Source organism: Sceloporus occidentalis, unplaced genomic scaffold (genome assembly GCF_023333645.1).
Source record: "Sceloporus occidentalis isolate IW3139 unplaced genomic scaffold, rSceOcc1.0.p SCAF_186, whole genome shotgun sequence".
NCBI classification, from domain to species: domain Eukaryota; kingdom Metazoa; phylum Chordata; class Lepidosauria; order Squamata; family Phrynosomatidae; genus Sceloporus; species Sceloporus occidentalis.
This window is the reverse complement of record NW_028317166.1, coordinates 499,667-518,503: the sequence shown is the minus strand read 5'-3', so window position 1 is coordinate 518,503 and position 18,837 is coordinate 499,667. Positions and strand designations below refer to the sequence as shown.

At 43.2% G+C, this 18,837-nt stretch overlaps 1 protein-coding gene across 1 annotated transcript; it reads left to right on the top strand.

The window, feature by feature from the left end:
- Positions 1–1,188: 1,188 nt before the first annotated feature.
- On the top strand, positions 1,189–17,826 carry LOC149278663 (NAD-dependent protein deacylase sirtuin-5, mitochondrial). The gene is made up of 8 exons (XM_089501900.1): positions 1,189–1,300; positions 3,080–3,213; positions 6,985–7,210; positions 8,902–8,989; positions 9,474–9,527; positions 10,289–10,412; positions 11,441–11,556; positions 17,751–17,826. The coding sequence occupies exons 1-8, from the start codon at positions 1,189–1,191 to the stop codon at positions 17,824–17,826; spliced, it is 930 nt and encodes a 309-aa protein (XP_089358026.1).
- The last annotated feature ends 1,011 nt before the right edge of the window (positions 17,827–18,837 follow it).

Here is an 18,837-nt window from a genome sequence, read left to right as displayed (position 1 = left end):
CATATTAAAGTAAAAAAAAAAAAAAACTTTGATTGAAAAAAGTCCAATCCTGCCGGCTCTCGCAACATGTGTGTCCAATCCCAGCCAGGCCAAGATACTTGCTTACGAATGGCCAACATAGCTGTATGTAAAAACTAGAACTCCTCAAAAAGAAGGAAGCGTACTATTCGCGATTAGTGGGAGATCCCCTTACAATCAGTTTGCGCATAAAGTTACACAGTTGTAGGCATATATGTGTTGATTGATGGAAGTGTGTTGATGGACCAAAATTGGTGCCATCACCCCAGCATCCTTTGGAATTTGTGTGGCTTATATTTTTGTGGAGTATCCAGTAGCCGAGTGGTTAATACCTTGAAGTGGTCGTGTGTTTGGCAAAGTTTGCCTACGGCTGCTCCTACTGTATGAAAGCTTCTCCATTAGGTCTTTAGTAAAAGTCCTCTGTTAAACCAGATGTCTGAATGTGGCCAGTAGAGTCGAGTGCCAAACAAATCTTTCTGTAGGAAAGCGGCTAGCCAGAGAAGAGCTCTTTTGTCAGCAGTTTTTTGGGATACCGTCCTCTGCTCACGTAGCATTTTAAAGTCCCCACCCTGACACAGGGAGCTGCACGTCTCCTGCAGTCTGACTCAGCCAGGCTGCGCTCTCCTTCATTCAGGTCACTCACTTGTGTTTTATTTAATGGTGTGCGGCAACAACGGCTCTGTTTGTTCCTTGGTAAGATGCTGTGTCCCTCTACCTGCTTGGCTAAACAAATATATATATTTTAATTAAATACAATGAATTGCTTCTTTTTCTCTTGCTTTTCACCTAAACTATAGAACAAGCATCAAAATACCTAACAATTGCAGAATATGTAGTGTTTTCTTTGATTCTCACAGAGATTACAGTTTAAACCGTTTACATAAAAATAAGTAATCTACAGATTGCTATTATATTTTAGCCATTGCATATTCAGCTAACCTTAGTGGCTAGCTAGTCTGCCAGAGTTGAGTTAAATGCAGGTGAGCATACACATACACACACACTCACACTCACTCTCTCACTCATGTCTTCTTAAAAGAGAAACTCACTTGCATTTTGAAAACTGAGTGAACGTGTTTTGGTTGCCCTGCGATTGGTTAGAATTCTGCTGTGGTGTATTTTTATGAGGGGTCTGTTTGTTCTTTGTTTTAGGTTCAGTAATTAGTCCTAATGACTCTACTTCCGTTCCACACCAGAAGACTGGTTACCCATGTGTACAGTGGACTGGTCCCCAAATCACAAAAAAAGCCCATCGCTGTGGAAATGGCACGTCCAAGTTCCAGTAAGTGGCATATATGATTCTTGCAGGATTGTTTAGCCTGAAGTTTTTACATTATACAATTTTTGTACTTTACTTTCTATGCATTTTATTTGCATTTATTTTTACATTAAAATGCATGAATGTTTTTTTGTGAAAGATGTTAGAGACATGCCAGTATTCACTGAATAAGATATGATAGCTGCCCACTTTTTTTCCTTGCACATGATATACTTACCGCTAGTCAGCTCCGGCCCTGGCTTGGCAAACGATGCGTGCGGGGTCCATTCAGGCCACTCTACGCGTGCTGAAAAGTGCTCCATTTTTGGAGCCACTGGTTTGACTTCTTCGAGTATGTTAATATGCGTTCTCTTTTAGGGGGCTGCAAAGAAGAGTAAACTATCAGACCTCCAGTTTGAAAGGTTATTAGGACAGTTCCATATACCGTATTTGCTCGATTATAAGACGAGGTTTTTTTCAGAGCGAATGCTCTGAAAAATACCCCTCGTCTTCTAATCGGGGTCGTCTTCTAATCAGACCTCAAATAGAGGTCTGATTAGGAGACTAAGATCCAGATCCCCCGCAACGCTGCAGGGGACCTGGATCCTCCTGTCTCACCCGACTCCCCCCCCCCCCCATCATACACACACTTACCGGTGCTTCCTGCTGTGTTGCCGGGGCAGCGGGTTGACGTCTACGCGATCCGCGTAGACAACGTCCGCTGCAGCCGGAAGGAGGTGTGGCTAGCAGCGGGGGTTGTCTGCGTCCGTCGCATAGACCTTCCCCGACTGTCAGAGATCAGAGTTCCCCGCACCGGTGCGGGGAACTCTGATCTCTGACAGCCGGGGAAAGTATACGCGACGGACGCATACAAACCCCCGCTGCTAGCCACACCTCCTTCTGGCTGCAGCAGAAGGCGACGTCAACCCGCTGCCCCGGCTGGAAGCACCGGTAAGAGAGGGGGGAGAGCGGGGGAAGGGGGGGGGAGAGTGTGTGTGTGTGTTAGTTAGTTAGTTAAATGGGGGTATAGGGTGTGTGTGTGTTAAATGGGGGCATAGGGCATTTCTGGAGTGGCGTTAAGGGGGCATTTAATAGAGCACTCTGCCTCCTGAAATGCCTTATACCTCCCTATATGCCACTCTGCCCCATAATATGCCTTTTAACCCCCTAAATGGCAGAGTGGCATATAGTGGTATAAGGCATTTCTGGAGGCAGAGTGCTCTATACAATGCCTTTTAACTCCCTTAATGCCACTCTGCCTCCTGAAATGCCTTATACCTCCCTATATGCCACTCTGCCCCATAATATGCATTTTAACCCCCTAAATGCCAGAATGGGATATAGGGGTATAAGGCATTTCTGGAGGCAGAGTGGCACATAGGGGGTCAAAAGGCATACCATGGGGCACAGTGGCATATAGAGGGTTAAAAGGCATATCATGGGCCACAGTGCCATATTGGAGTGGCAAGCCTGGGGGCAGATGTGCGTAACTGGGGGACAGGTTGGAAAATACAAGAAATAAAAACAAAAAAAATCTTTTTCTCAATCATAGCTTTTATTAAAAAAAATAGTTTACATGAATTAACATTTACTGGTAAAACTTTTTTCCTTTGGGGTCGTCTTATATTCAGGCTTTTTCTTTTTTTCCTAAGTTAATATTCAGATTTTGGGGGGTCGTCTTATAATCAGGGTCGTCTTATAATCGAGCAAATACGGTACATAGACTGCTATGTAGATTGGATATGGACATGGGTGTAGATACAGTAATCGAGCAATGTTTTCTTTAATCTTGTTTTCTTTCAGACTTAGCTGATTTTCGAGAAGCCTTTGCCAAAGCGAAGCATGTAGCTGTGATTACAGGCGCTGGTGTCAGCGCAGAGAGTGGTGTTCCCACGTTCAGAGGTGCGGGCGGATATTGGAGGAAGTGGCAAGCGCAAGTGAGCAATTTGAACCTAGTAGCATCGATATTAAACTTGAGTGATCGTTTCACAGTGAACGCATTTTACACATCTGTAACTAAATGGAGCATTAGAAACCTCATTCCTCTTGCTGCTGAATGTCCAGAGCATTTCTAGATATAGTTCTTTAATGAAGTAGAAATTTGTGTCCACACCCTGAAAAAAGGGCTTTTTTTTTGCTATTTTAATCATGTTGAACCATAAGTTCCTTTTTGGTGCTTTGTGCATCCATACAATGTGTGAGTGCATATATATGTATTACGTTGCATCTAGTTAATGCAGAGATATGACGTAATTGCATGTGAGCACTGAGAGGGAGCAGGGAAATGTCCAGAGTTGTATCGGTATATAACGTGAAAAGATGACATACAGAAACATCAGGTGGGGGAGAGCCCTGCTGAAATGAGCTTACAATCTAGAGGGAGTTAGGGTGTATTACACAAGAGGCAAAAGTGCCGTTAGGGATGGACCAGCCACACTAGTATAAGTTATTGCAGGAGAGGGACTGGGAAAGGTGAGCTAAAGGAATATGGGAGAAAGGGTGTTAAGGGGTACAATTGTAGGCGTCCCTAAAGAAGTCCTAAGGGATTTTTAGAAGGGCCGCAGCATAGCGTAAGTTAATCTTTTGTTATAAATACCATTGTAATAAGTGCAATTGAATGAAATGCCCTTACTGTTGCCCTTTTAAGTAATCAACTCACTTTTAGGTGAGCCTGTTAAATCCAGGCTCACAGATGTCAGGTGTAGATGTATCCTGCTTTACTCATTGCTTAAGTTCAGTGTCAGCAGAAGTTGAAGCAGAGTTGGATTCAGCTCAGCAGAAGGCAAGAGAGAGAGGGGGAGTTTTGAACAGATTAGTATAGTATAAACAATGTATTGTAAAAGATAAAGTAGTCGCTTACACATGAGCAGCTGAATTAATTAAACAGCCACTGTAAAAACAACTAGGATTTTTGATTAATGTCCTGGTGCACAGCTTTCCAAATCCAAAGATAAAACCGATCCATGGCGTAATGATGTCTAAACTATAGAGTAGCTTCTTCAGTAGGCATATAACTGTACTGTACTGTTATACATTCCTTTTTTAGTGGGGCTAATCTTTTCACCGCTGTTATAATTTACATGTAAGAGTCTTAAAAATGTAACATTGGAAATTTAATTACGAAGTGTTACAAGTTACCGTATTTGCTCGATTGTAAGACGAGGTTTTTTTCAGAGCAAATGCTCTGAAAAATACCCCTCGTCTTCTAATCGGGGTCGTCTTCTAATCAGACCTCAAATAGAGTCTGATTAGGAGACTAAGATCCAGATCCCCCGCACCGCTGCAGGGGACCTGGATCCTCCTGTCTCACCCCCCCCCCCCCCATCATACACACACTTACCGGTGCTTCCTGCTGTATTGCCGGGGCAGCGGGTTGACGTCTACGCGATCCGCGTAGACAACGTCCGCTGCAGCCGGAAGGAGGTGTGGCTAGCAGCGGGGGTTGTCTGCGTCCGTCGCGCAAACCTTCCCCGACTGTCAGAGATCAGAGTTCCCCGCACCGGTGCGGGGAACTCTGATCTCTGACAGCCGGGGAAAGTATACGCGACGGACGGATACAAACCCCCGCTGCCAACTCCACCTCCTTCCGGCAGCAGAAGGCGACGTCAACCCGCTGCCCCGGCTGGAAGCACCGGTAAGAGAGGGCTGAGAGGGGAGGGGAGAGTGTGTGTGTGTGTGTGTGTGTGTGTTAGTTAAATGGGGGTATAGGGTGTGTGTGTGTGTGTGTGTGTGTGTTAAATGGGGGCATAGGGCATTTCTGGAGTGGCGTTAAGGGGGCATTTAATAGAGCACTCTGCCTCCTGAAATGCCTTATACACCTATATGCCACTCTGCCCCATAATATGCATTTTAACCCCCTAAATGCCAGAGTGGCATATAGGGGTATAAGGCATTTCTGGAGGCAGAGTGCTCTATACAATGCCTTTTAACTCCCTTAATGCCACTCTGCCTCCTGAAATGCCTTATACCTCCCTATATGCCACTCTGCCCCATAATATGCATTTTAACCCCCTAAATGCCAGAATGGGATATAGGGGTATAAGGCATTTCTGGAGGCAGAGTGGCATATAGGGGTATAAGGCATTTCTGGAGGCAGAGTGGCACATAGGGGGTCAAAAGGCATACCATGGGGCACAGTGGCATATAGAGGGTTAAAAGGCATATCATGGGCCACAGTGCCATATTGGAGTGGCAAGCCTGGGGGCAGATGTGCGTAACTGGGGGACAGGTTGGAAAATACAAGAAATAAAAACAAAAAAAATATTTTTCTCAATCATAGCTTTTATTAAAAAAAATAGTTTACATGAATTAACATTTACTGGTAAAACTTTTTTCCTTTAGGGTCGTCTTATATTCAGGCTTTTTCTTTTTTTCCTAAGTTAATATTCAGATTTTGGGGGGTCGTCTTATAATCAGGGTCGTCTTATAATCGAGCAAATACGGTAGTTGCTTTTCATTGAGGAGAATGGAAATTAATATTTGTCCGTTGAATAGCGGGTTGCATTATTCTAATGGATATTATAGGTGTTAAAATCTTGAAAAAATAAATACTGCAACCTTTAACAACTTTTTTATGCATGTCCGGGTTATAAAACTTCTTGAAAGACTATAAAAAATTGTTTTATATATATATATATATGTATGTGTGTGTATATAATATGTGTATGTGGCACCCCCCACACACATTTTAAAATGTAAAGACACCTACAAAAAAATTGAATGTTGGCCAGAATATTTTTTTTCACTAATTTGTAAACTGTATGTCATCTGGATAAAACTAGAATTTGACAAAAATAGAATAACTTATTATAATAATACGTTTTAAATAAATAACATTTACTGAACAGAAATGGTACAGCATAACTGCCATTACAATATACTGAGCCAGACATTGATTGTGGTACAGCATAACTCTATCACTATACGCTAAGCCAGACATTGACAGTAGTCCCCCCCCCTCTTATTTTTATTTCTATCTACTAATATATTTTTTAGATTAGGTACTCATTTGGATATTACTGTGGGGAGTCTGTAATATGATGCCAATGTTTTTGGTTTAAATTTGACCATAGTTATTGTAGTTTATCTTCTTAACTTTGTTTATATCAATTTCATTGACCTCTAATTGTATTATCCATAGTTTATAAATTTAAATTATGCCTTGATTTTGTTAGCCTGTTGGAGGACAATGTCGTTGTCTGTACAGTTTCTTTTAGTTCTTAAGAATTGACCCTTAGGTGTATTTTTCAGCCAGAGTGGCAGCTGCTATAATGCATGTAATTATTGACATCTATTTGTTTTGGTCTTAAACATGCTGTTCTCTATATACAGTAAATATTTAGGTCTAGAAATGTAACCTTTTTTAATGTATGTTGATCTGAGCATAACTCCCCAAGGATTATTATTAATGTGAAATAAATGACTCTAGAGAATCCACTGGGCGAAGTTGCTCAAAGTTTACCTGCTGACATGCTAATTAGAGAACTCCCAAAACATGGAGCGATTTATGGCCATTGAGAGCTGAATTGAGCACCACTATTATTATTATTATTAGAATACTGTGATTTTCACATGGAGAACACTTTAGGCATATTAAACTGAATGGTGATTGGTGCTAAAACAATGTGTAAAATATACTGCATTCCTACTACATGTACAAAGATAATTACAATTGGAGTTTATATTGTATTTGTTATATGTTATAACAGCACTTGGCAACACCCGAAGCCTTTGCCAGGAATCCTTCAAGAGTGTGGGAGTTTTATCATTACCGTAGGGAAGTGATGCTAACAAAAAAGCCGAACCCGGCACACATAGCTATCGCAGAGTGTGAAGCCCGACTTAGAAAGCAAGGAAGGAAAGTTGTGGTCATTACACAGAACATTGATGAGTTACACCGCAAAGCAGGCTCCCGAAACCTCTTTGAAATTCATGGTAAGTTGGTGTCTGCAGCTTATTCTCAATAGTTCTGGACTTTTTTCTTTGTCCTTGGAAGATATCTAGTTTAAAGCTTACTGTGAACACCACATACATAAACGCTGGTTACAATAATGTCTGTACCTCTTCCTAAGAATCCATAGCAATAATTGTAATAGTGTCTTTTGTATTAAGTGAAAGCTAATAATAGTTTTCAACCTGGTTTCATATCTTGTGCATGTTTTGTTTGTACCTTGCAAAGACATACTCCCTATGCAGCATACTTTTACTTTTATTAGTAGTAAAAGGCTGGTGTTGATACAACTGCTAACAGTGACATCAAACCAACTTTCTACTTCTGTGCCTAATACCTTTGGTGATGGTAGGGCCCCCACAGAGCCCTGATCTCAACGGCATTGAGTCTGTCTGGGATTACATGAGGAAGGAGAAGCAGCTGAGGCTCCCTGAATCCACAGAAGAACTATGGTTAGTTCTCCAAGATATTTTGGACATCCTACCTGCGAAGTTAAACTGCGCAAGTCTAGAAGAATTGACGCTGTTTTGAAGACAAAGGGTGGTCATACCAAAAACTGATTTGATTTAGATTTTTCTGTTCACTCACTTGTTTGTTAAGTGATAGAAAATGAACTACTAACATGTTATTTGCAGCATTTTTTCACATCCGCCTAAATCTTTGTGCACAGTACTAAATATGTATATGTGTGTATTTATATATTTACACTTTACAGCGTAATTGGAGAGCAGAGTGGAACAATGCTTCATTCCCCTTCCCAGTGAAAAGTTAATTATGGGATTTCTATGAAGCCTGTATCAAGTACAAGTGGTGGACATTAAAATCCCCTGAAGTCTCACAGCCAGGGAGTTTCCCTGTTTTCCAAGGGCAAGAAGAGGCCCTGAAGATATTTGATCCAAGTGTCTGGGACTGATTGTTTTATCTGGGGAGGATTTTTCAGTGCTTGGCTTAGCCGGGTCTGGCAGGGAGGTATGGTTAGTGGGTGTTTAGGCTGGTCTGCGTGGGCCAGTCATGTATAGCCAAAGGGGGCTTCAGTGGGAGCTAGGCTTTTTATTTATTTTTGGGGATGATATAAACACACAGTTTGCTTCAAAATCTGCTTAGCTGTGCTGAGGATCCCGAAAAGTGTCATTTCTGGTCCTCGGCTGGTTTTGTCACCATATACATAATAATCGCACCAGGGCCACACCTGACCTTCATCTTGATTAACAGAATAGCACATTCCTCTTTAAAACATTTCTAGTACTTTTCTGTCTTTCTGATCTTCAAACTTTTTAAAGTACATTCTATGCCTTTATGTAAAATGGACATATACTTTACAGATGGTTTCTTAGTGCCAATTATATTCATAAATGATTCAAATCCAAGTAATGTCCTGAAGAAGGATTGTGTATTGAAGATGAAGAAGCTGCATTGTAGTTGTGGTTTGGGTGTTCACCACAGGCATTCTGGTTTTATTGAGTTAACCTTAATATAATCTTTTTATTTTTTTTATTTTTTCAGCGGACCTATAAAATAAGCTTTATTTATTATATCCCAGTGCCTCGCAAATAGTAGAGAAACTTTGCTGCCTTTAATTGTAGCATCGTGCTTGCGTTGCATGAACGTTGTGACAAAATGTGTACACTGTAAAGGCTTTTGTAAAGGTTTTGTTTTTATTATAATTTCTTTTCAGGTAGCTTGTTTAAGACGAGATGTTCCTCGTGTGGCAGTGTAAAAGAAAACTACAATAGCCCTGTGTGTCCAGCTCTTGCCGGAAAAGGGTAATACTGGTGGACTGTGTGGGCATGGTGAAAGTGTTTTTATCATCTAGAAAGAATGTTTTTTAGGTGGTAATACATATTTTTAATGTCTCTGAATAAGTTTAAATATATTAGGAATACAGTTCTTCTACACAGTGCCAAAAAGTTGGAGGGTTTGATCTCTGTCCAAGCTGTGCTCGCTGTGTTGAGCATTGTGGAAGATAGGTTGCGGTATGTCGCTTGAAATATCTGCAAAGCTGCAGATCTCCCTTTTGTACTATATGTTAATGTAGATGGTGTAACGTATAGAGAGTTTCTTTATACCAGAAAGACATGTGCAATTAGCTTTCTGTATAATTATTTTAAAGGAATTTGCATTACAAAGTAATATAAAAAGTTAAAGGAATATCCCACCGAGCAGTTATAGGACAGTTATTATGGACATTATCTCATAAAATAGTGATATACACATTGTTACTTATATCATCATTTCAAATCTTGTCAGTGCTCCTGAACCTGAGGTGGAAGATGCCAAGATCCCAGTGGAGAGTCTTCCACGGTGAGAATTTTCGTGTCTTAGTACCTTAACAAATGGAAGAATCTTAATACAATTCTACCTAATTACAAAATAAAACACAAGAAACTTGTCCATGGCTGGACAAACTGTGCCACGTACCAGTGCAGCATTAACACAAACTGATTGCACGCACGCACTAATGTGATGTCAGTTATATAAATGATGTTCTGTTTTCCAGTGCCCATCATGAATGGTGCCTTGTGAAAGGCAAGTATCCAGGCTACTTATTTAGCTATAGTGGAATTATACAAAGAGAAAAAAGCTCAAAATCATTTACATAGAGCTTTCCTTAAATAACCTAAAATAAAATATTTAATCATAATTAATGCTTAGACTTCCTTTGATAACAGAATTAGACAGAAATATGGTTTTCCTATTTTTTGTTTTACTCTGGAAGCATGTCCATCTTCGCCAGCATATGTACATCAGACAAGGCATATGTCTTCCCTGCAAATCAAATAAAACTTGTCATACTGAGGCACAAGAACTAATTGATTAACAAAGGGCCAGAAGAGCTTTAGGGCTCAAGTTTGTCCAGTCCTACTCATTGCATACAGACTTGCAGGGTTTTCAGGACAATATACAATTGTGAAAAACATTAAGCTCAGGTTGGTTAAAGGCTATCAAAAAGCCAAATTTGTTCCTGCTTGTTGCCAATGCTTACCAACTCTGTCAATTTTGATGTCTCCATTTATTAGTAATGGTGGTATTTTCAGTCTGTTTATTTTCTTATCTGTAATCAGGTGTGAAGAAAATGGCTGCAGTGGCCTTCTCCGGCCCAATGTTGTATGGTTTGGAGAAACTTTAGATTCCAATCTTCTAGGAGAAGTGGAAAAAGAACTGGAAATTTGTGATCTCTGTTTGGTGGTATGTTCCTTTGCGTGTGAAAATCCTGAAAACTAATATAAATGTAAAACATTTTAAATACATGTTCATTAGTAGTTAAGTATATATAAAAAAATATAACCCCCGTTATTGGTTCTTATTCACATAGCAACCAATGGTAAGGACCTGGTAATTGGACAATTTTTTGACCGTTATCTATACTATACAGTGGGGACACTACAGTGATCATGCGGACTGTAATGCATACAATAGTCGCATTTAGGTTAATGAAGGGGTTGCATGTAAATGCATACAGGGGTCTGACTTTCAACGCATCTCCTGCACATTAGAGTGCATGCATACATACTCCCCACTAGTCTGCTGCCTCTTGCATTGCACAAGAGGTCCAGGGGGCCTGTATTGGGCAATGGACCGCTGCCTTTTAACCTGTATCGCATTCTATTCCGATACTGGTAAGTAAAGTTATCCCATGGTAAACAGACTTAAAACAAAATGAAAACTTGGTGTTTTATGCTCCTGTTCTCCATTATTTTATATAGCATATTGGCAAATGTACAGCAGGTAGTGCAAAATACAAAATGCCTTCTGAAAACCATACAAGTTTTTGTGGAGGCTAACAAATAAATTTGTAGAATTTATGCATTTCTGTGCTGTGATATATATATATATATATATATATATATATATATATATATATATATATATATTGTAAAAGTAGACACGATGTTAAAAAATAGAGTATTGCAGAGTATGCGGTGATACCTTTTTTTATTGGACTAACATAATATTAAAAAGACAAGCTTTCGAGAGTTATCCTCCCTTCATCAAGTCCAAAGCAATACTAATCAACATGATAGAGGTTACAACTTAAAACAAGTGATGGTATAAGAGAAGGGGGGGGCGGGGTTGAGTGGGGTGTCGTAAATAATAGGACTGGAGGTGAGAAATGCAGAGAGGTAGAGAGATAACCCAGGGACAGAACAAATAAACTTAGGGAAACCAATAACCACAGTAAAACATCAAAGATAATGATGATCTGTTCTGTACAGGTTGGGACCTCTTCGGTTGTGTATCCTGCTGCCATGTTTGCACCGCAAGTGGCAGCTAGAGGGGTGCCGGTAGCTGAGTTTAACATGCAAAGTACACCAGCTACCACAAGCTTTACGTAAGAAACTATTTACTTGCTATACATTCTCCTACTTGTAATGTTTTGTTTTTTTTGTTGAAGTTGCTGATTACAGGTCTTCTATTTTTTTATGTTTAGTTATATATTATGAAACTGAGTAACCATATCAACAAGGCTCCTGTACTTTGTTTGCAGATGCAAATGTAGTGCTAAATTTTTTTTATATTGATTGTGACTGCAATGTTCATCACAATGCATTCAAAACATTTTTTATTGGACAGTCATGCACAATGTTTTTTCCCTGCCATCCCAGGTGACACTAAGGATAGACTCCTCCTCTGTACCTGAGATAGGGCAGGACTCAAAACTTTTAAAGGGCCCTCCCCTCCTACTAACACCAGTTTTTTTTTTTTCCTGCCCTACATCAGGTAGGGGGACTCGTCTTTCCTTTTTTTTTGTTTTCTCCGGCTCTAGGTTGAGCCGTTTTCCCGGGATAAGTCCCCATTCCTGGGGGATACCTTGTACCTTTGCCGGATGGCTGGTACTGCGTCGCCCAGCGCTTACTCTCGTGGTCGCGGCCACAGTGGATCCGTCGTCCCCGCGGTGAGCATGGCAGGTCCGCCGGCTGAGTTTGGGGAGTAGCCAGCGTGTATGCCGGCACCTCCTATGTCCAGGGAGGCTTGCCGGTCTGATTCAGCGACTTCACGCCGCTGTTGCGGCTTACTACAGCGGCCATATTGGAGTCTGCCGACTTCCGGTTGTGCGTTCCAAGCCTCGTTCTCGGTCAGAATTCAAATTTTTGGCGCCAAATTCTCTGCTGTTGCAGATTACAGCCTAATTTCAGCTCTTTTTCACTGCATATATAGAAGGTAAGTGAATTGACTGCTATGTGTGTTCCTGCTGTTTTCTTTTGGCTGGATGCTGTTGCATCTTTCATTATGTCGGCCCCTGATAATGCTGAGCCGCCCTCTGTCGAGGACAAACCTAAGAAGGCTGTTATGAAGTCTAAACACGCCCAATGCTCCGGGTGTCACAAGGCTTTGCAGGATTCTAGGAAGAAGCTCTGCTCCGCTTGCCTGAGATCTGTAGCGGATTCTGAGCCGTCTGGGGGTAGGGAGTTTTTGACCTGGCTTAAAGAAGAGATGCAGTCTACCTTCTCTGCCTTCCGTCAGACTGTTCCTGCCTATCACCACCTTCCAGCGGCACAAGACCCCGCTCACCTAGGGCGTCAGCCTTTGTTCTCAGACTCGGAGTTTGACTATCCTGATGTAGAGGAAGGTTCCTCGGAGGAAGGAGAGATCCGGGAGGAAGCTTCTTTTTTGTTCCCGGTAGAAGAGATTGAGACTTTAATTTCTGCTGTGAGGTCAGCTATGCATTTGGAGGAGGTCTCCACCCAGAAGAGTGACCCTTTCTTTGGTGCCAGCTTCTCCAAGCAGTCTGCCTCGTTTCCTGTTCATCCTGCGCTATCTGACATTATCAAGCAGGAATGGAACCACCCGGAAAGGAGGGTTAACCTGTCCAGATGGGTTAAACGCATGTTTCCCTTTGATGAGGACTTTGCTCAGTTTTGTGCTACCCCGCACGTAGATACTGCTGTTATGAGGGTCTCCAGGAAGACTACTCTGCCGCTTGAGGATGGCTCTCATTTCTCTGACCAGATGGAAAAGAAAGCCGAAGCTGCAGTTAAGAAATCATTCGAGGCTTCAGCTGCTGTCCTTAAACCTGGAATTGCTTCTGTTTCCAGAGCTGTCAAGATTTGGCTCTCCCAGATCGAAGAGGATATTGCTGCCAAAACCTCCAGGGAAACTATCCTCAAGAATGTTGCTGCCATGAAACTGGCCGTGGATTTTCTCTGTGATGCCTCCATCGAAAACATCAGGACAGCCAGAGCTTTGGCATTTTCAGTTGCAGCTAGGAGGGCCTTGTGGCTTAAGGCCTGGGCGGTGGATAATGCCTCTAAGAACAGGCTTCTTAATATCCCTTTTAAGGGTAAGACTTTATTCGGGGAAGAACTGGAGTCCCTTTTGGAGAAAACCACAGGGGACAAGCATTGGATGCCTCAGCGAAAGCCTCCTTCGAAAAGACGGCAGTCCTTTCGGCCTTTTTTCCCAGGACAATCTAGAGCCCATGGTTCTATGTTCAACCCCTCGTCCAGAGAACAAAGCTTCCGAGGCAGATTCCCTCGTGGAAGGGGGAGATTTGACAGAATCACCTTCCCCAAAGCGTTTCAAGACCCCCAAGAACGCTGCATGACGCCTCCTCCATTCCGGTGGGAGGAAGGCTCCGATTTTTCAGGGACAGTTGGTTCTCACTCACCCGAGATCCTTGGGTGAGAGCAATTGTATCGCACGGCTATCGACTTCAATTTCGGACCAGACCTTCAGACCGTTTTTTGATCTCCCACCTTCCTCCAGACCAGGCAAGGCGGTCGGTCCTGTTATCTACCATTCAGCAGTTGACAGACCTCAGAGTCCTGGTTCCTGTCCCTTGGCCAGAACTGGGCCAAGGGGTTTATTCTCTGTTTTTTCTGGTCCCCAAGAGACCGGGATGTCTTCGCGTAATCATAGACTTGCAATTTTGAACAGTCACCTCAGTTCGTCCAGTTCAAGATAGAAACCGTAAGATCCACTCTCGACACCTTATGCCTCAACGACTTCATGGCATCTTTAGATCTGAAGGATGCATATTTCCATGTTCCCATCCATCCATCCATCTCATCAACGTTTCCTGAGAGTGGCGATTCCTCGGGGTACAGCTGTCCAGCACTTTCAGTTTCAAGCCCTTCCATTCGGATTGTCAGCGGCCCCAAGAGTCTTCACGAAACTCTTGGCAGTCGTGGCGGCCCGTCTCCGAGTTCAGGGAATCTCAGTCATTCCTTATCTGGACGATTGGCTTATGCATGCCCGGTCAGCGCAGATTCTTCGGGCTCACCTTTCTACGGTGGTCGATACGTTGCAAGATCTCGTCTGGATTCTGAACTGGGACAAATCCTGCACCGTTCCCTCTCAACAGCTTGTGTTCCTGGGCCTTCGCCTGGATTCCTGCTCCGGGAATGCTTTCCTTCCTCCTGCCAGGATCAAAGGAATTCGATTCCTAGTACGCAGGATTCGCTCTGCACACCGCAGCTCCTTACGGTTATGCATGTCCCTGCTGGGCAAGATGGTCTCCACAAAGTATGCGGTGCCCTGGGCTCTGGCCCACATGAGAGTCCTTCAAAGATTCGTCCTCAACCATCTAGAAGACAACCCATTGGCTCTGGACCGGCATGTCTGTCCTCCTTGGCATGTCAGAGCTTCCCTCTCCTGGTGGCTCCAACGGGATATCCTCGCCGCAGGGAGGAGTTGGTCTCCTGTCTCCAAGGTACTTCTCACCACCAATGCCAGCATCAGAGGATGGGGAGCTACGTTTCAGAACCTGTTCGTGCAGGGTCTCTGGTCTCCAGCTACGAAACTTCTTCCCTCGAACTGTCTGGAGTTGCTTGCAGTAGAAAGAGCTCTGCATCACTGGGAGCATCTGCTCGCCGGCAAGGACATTTTGCTTCGTTCCGACAATCAGGCAGTGGTAGCCTATGTCAACAGACGGGGGCACAAGAAGTCCTTCGACTTCTCTGTATATCGCTCAGGATTTCCTTTTGGGCAGAGTCCCGTCACATGACCGCTGTCCACCTCAGAGGAACCCTAAATTCTCAAGCGGATTTCCTGAGCAGAACTCCTGTGCTGAGCAGCGAGTGGGCTCTGCATCCGGCGGCCTTCGACCTCATCGTCCCACGGTGGGGCTTACCCGAGATCGACCTTATGGCATCCAGAGACAATACTCAGATTCCCGTCTTCTTTTCCCTCAGGCCTCAGGATCATCCCTTGGCGATAGATGCCTTCGCACACGAATGGAATTTCCATCTCGCCTACGTTTTTCCTACGTTTTCTCTGGTCTCCAGGGTCCTACAGAAAATCTAGATGGACCATGCCTCCGTGATCCTGATAGCACCAGACTGGCCGAAGCGAGTCTGGTATTCGGACTTGATCACTCTAAGTCTCTCTCCCCCTCTGAAGCTCCCGGCTTGGAGAGACCTTCTGCATCAGGGTTCGTTCCTACACCCAAACCCTGCCTGACGGCCTGGAGATTGAACGCGAACTGCTGAGAGCGCGGGGGTTTTCTTTTCCTGTGACTGAGACGCTTCTGCAGAGTAGAAAGAAGGTTACCTCTCTGCGATACATTAAGATCTGGAAGAGATTTCAGGGTTGGTGTTGTTCCAAGGGAATTTGGCCATCTTCCTGTTCCTCGGCCTCCATTTCGGACTTCTTCCAAGAGGGATTCGACAGTGGACTTCAACCTTCCACTATCAGGGTGCATATTTCTGCCATCAGTGCTCTCCTGGGGTTCGAGCTTATATCTCTGCCTGCGGTCAGACGTTTTGCCAAGGCCATCGTCCGGATGCGTCCTCGTTCTGTTACCAGGATGGTTCCATGGGACTTGAATCTCATCCTTCGTAGACTTAATTACCTCCTTTTGAGCCTCTTCATTCTGTTTCTCTGTATCTTCTATCGCTGAAGACAGCCTTTTTGGTAGCCATTACTTCTGCTCGTCGGATTTGTGAACTTCAGGCTTTGTCTATGAAGGAACCGTTTCTCAGTTTTTTCCCGGATAAAGTGGTTCTCTCTCTCTACCGCCGGAGTTTGCACCCAAGGTTCAGTCGGCTTTCCACAAGAACCAGGAGATCGTGCTACCTACCTTTTTTCCTGCTCCTGGCTCAGCTGAAGAAGCAGCTCTTCACACTCTCGATCTGAAGAGATGCCTCACCATCTATTTGGAACAGACTCTGCCCATACGTCAGTCCTCTCGTTTGTTTGTGGCCTCTTTGGGGCCCAACGGGTGTCAGCATCTCCAAGTCTTCCATCGCTAAGTGGATTGTTGCTGCCATCAACTTGGCATATTCTGCGGCTGGCCGACCTGCTCCTGTGGGGATCCGTGCCCACTCTACTAGAGCGGTCTCCACTTCCTGGGCCGAAAGATGCTGTATTTCGCCTGACCAGATCTGCAAGGCGGCTACTTGGCGAACTCTCCACGCTTTTGTACAGCATTATCGTCTCGACCAGATGGCTCAGGAGGACTCTCTTTTTGGAAAGTCCTTGAGGCTGTTTTGTCTACTTAAGTTTTCCCACCCTTCTGCTTTGGTACAACTATCCTTAGTGTCACCTGGGATGGCAGGGAAACAGGAAGTAATACTTACCGAGAGCTTCTTTTCCCTGCCAATCCCTGGTGACACGTTTTTGTTCCCTCCCTTCCTTTCAATAAATTTGTTGCATCAGATTGCTTTTCCTGTGTGGTCTTTGGTATTCACTGGTGTTAGTAGGAGGGTAGGGCCCTTTTAAAGTTTTGAGTCCTGCCCTATCTCAGGTACGGAGGAGGAGTCTATGCTTAGTGTCACCAGGGATTGGCAGGGAAAAGAAGCTCTCGGTAAGTAGAACTTCCTGTTTCCATTGATCCCTGTCTTAAGAAAAAGTTGTGTTTTTATGTTTTTTGCTTGTGTAATGTGATGTCTCGTGCCCAACCGCTGTTGCGCATCATGTGGCAATACCAATGTGAGCAGCAGCTTCTCATTAGGAGCAGCATTTTTGTGAATGGATAAATTCTGACACCTGACAAATCTTTCCTGATCATAGTGGGCAACACAGCTAAACATCTGCAAGCTCACGTGCTCGGACACACACTGGGAGTACATATCTATGTTTACGTATCCCTAATGCACTACTATTCTACGATTACAGTTTAACCTAGTAACAAATTTTGGCATACAGGGGAATTGTCAAAATCACAATAGGAGGGACTTGAATTTGTATTTAAAGGAACAGTCACAAAGGGAAAACTATTTATTTCTTCAAATGCAAAACTTCTTTAAAAATTAAGTGAAATTATCGTTACCTGAAGAAATTGTAAAGTACCCGTCTGCTAGATGGCAATTGAAATCGGAGATTTCTTCCAAGATGTATGTGCATTATATTAGAACAGGGGTGTCCAACCTGCGGCCCTCCAGCTGCTGCAGGACTACATCTCCCATAATGCTCTTTCAGCCAAGGGGCTGGCTGAGGAGTATGGGAGATGTAGTCCTGCAGCAGCTGGAGGGCCGCAGGTTGGACACCCCTGTATTAGAAAATAGCCTTGGACTATGTAATTGCAAATGTTGCTTGAAATAAAATGGAGCGTTAACATAAATTTATAATCATTTTTGTTCTCAGCTTTCATTTTCAGGGTCCCTGTGGAACTACTTTGCCTCCTGCACTTGCCCGCCATGAAACTGAACTTATTTCTTGAACAGCAGATGCTTCAGGGGGTCGCAGCACCTTCATTTGGGAGGCAATGCTAATTTAATGTATGGACAAAACAAATCAACATCATACATAACAGCAGGACAACTCCGGGATGCACTTTAAATTTCTTTTGCACCAAATATACATGTAAAGCTCATGATTGATTTGTAAAAAAAAGATATAAACTCCAAATGTGTTTGCTCTCTGAGACTGTTAAATCGAGTGAGTGCATATTATAAAAAATATGCAAATATTTCATGGCATGCTCTACATTTTTGTTACAACGCTAGATCCTAATTACACATGCATTGTATACTGGTGTGTGTTTGGTCAGGGAGTTACAGAAGTTAATGTATGAATGCTTGCATCTGTACATATCCATATGGATATCCAAATGTTCTTAAAATGAGCGCTTTATAGCATGATTACATAGAAGTTTCTTTTTAACTGTTAATTACACATTAAGCTGCATGATTCTTGGTGATACAGCACTATATACGGTACTTTTGATGCTGGGAGAGCAGTGTGCATTACTATTACTGTATCTCCACTGCAAAAGAGGGGCTTATTAAAAAAAAAAAAAAAAAAAATCAGTTGCAAGTGACCTTCACCGAGCCAACCTTGTCTCCTGCAAGGTGGGCCGAGTAATCTCTGCATTTTATATAGTATAATCAGTGGCCTTTTTTTGAACACCTTCACAGTTTACCTGTGCATTACGTTTGGCTAAACTGAGCCCTGCTTGCAGGAGGAATGTCTGGTGGCTACGCCATTCTTCAATGGGATTTGGTATCCCTTTCACAAGGAAGTTTCTTAAAAACCTGCATTTTCTAGGCGTAGAACACTGAGGTTTTGGTTATATGAATTGGCCAAAGCATAATTAAGCTCACCCGCCACGTCAAGGCACACTCTCAATAGGGTGAGATCCTACTCTCACCTCCTACATAGTGGGCACACAAAGCAGTTTATACTGCTACCAAAACCAGATTAATGTGTTGGGGGAGGTGCAATTAAACCT

Bases quoted from the DNA above. Each gene is read 5' to 3' on its own strand.
- LOC149278663 (XM_089501900.1), top strand. From the start codon at position 1,189: ATGACTCTACTTCCGTTCCACACCAGAAGACTGGTTACCCATGTGTAC. The intron at 8,990-9,473 runs GTAATACTGGTG...AAATCTTGTCAG, and splicing joins CCAGCTCTTGCCGGAAAAGG to TGCTCCTGAACCTGAGGTGG. The intron at 10,413-11,440 runs GTATGTTCCTTT...TGTTCTGTACAG, and splicing joins TTTGTGATCTCTGTTTGGTG to GTTGGGACCTCTTCGGTTGT.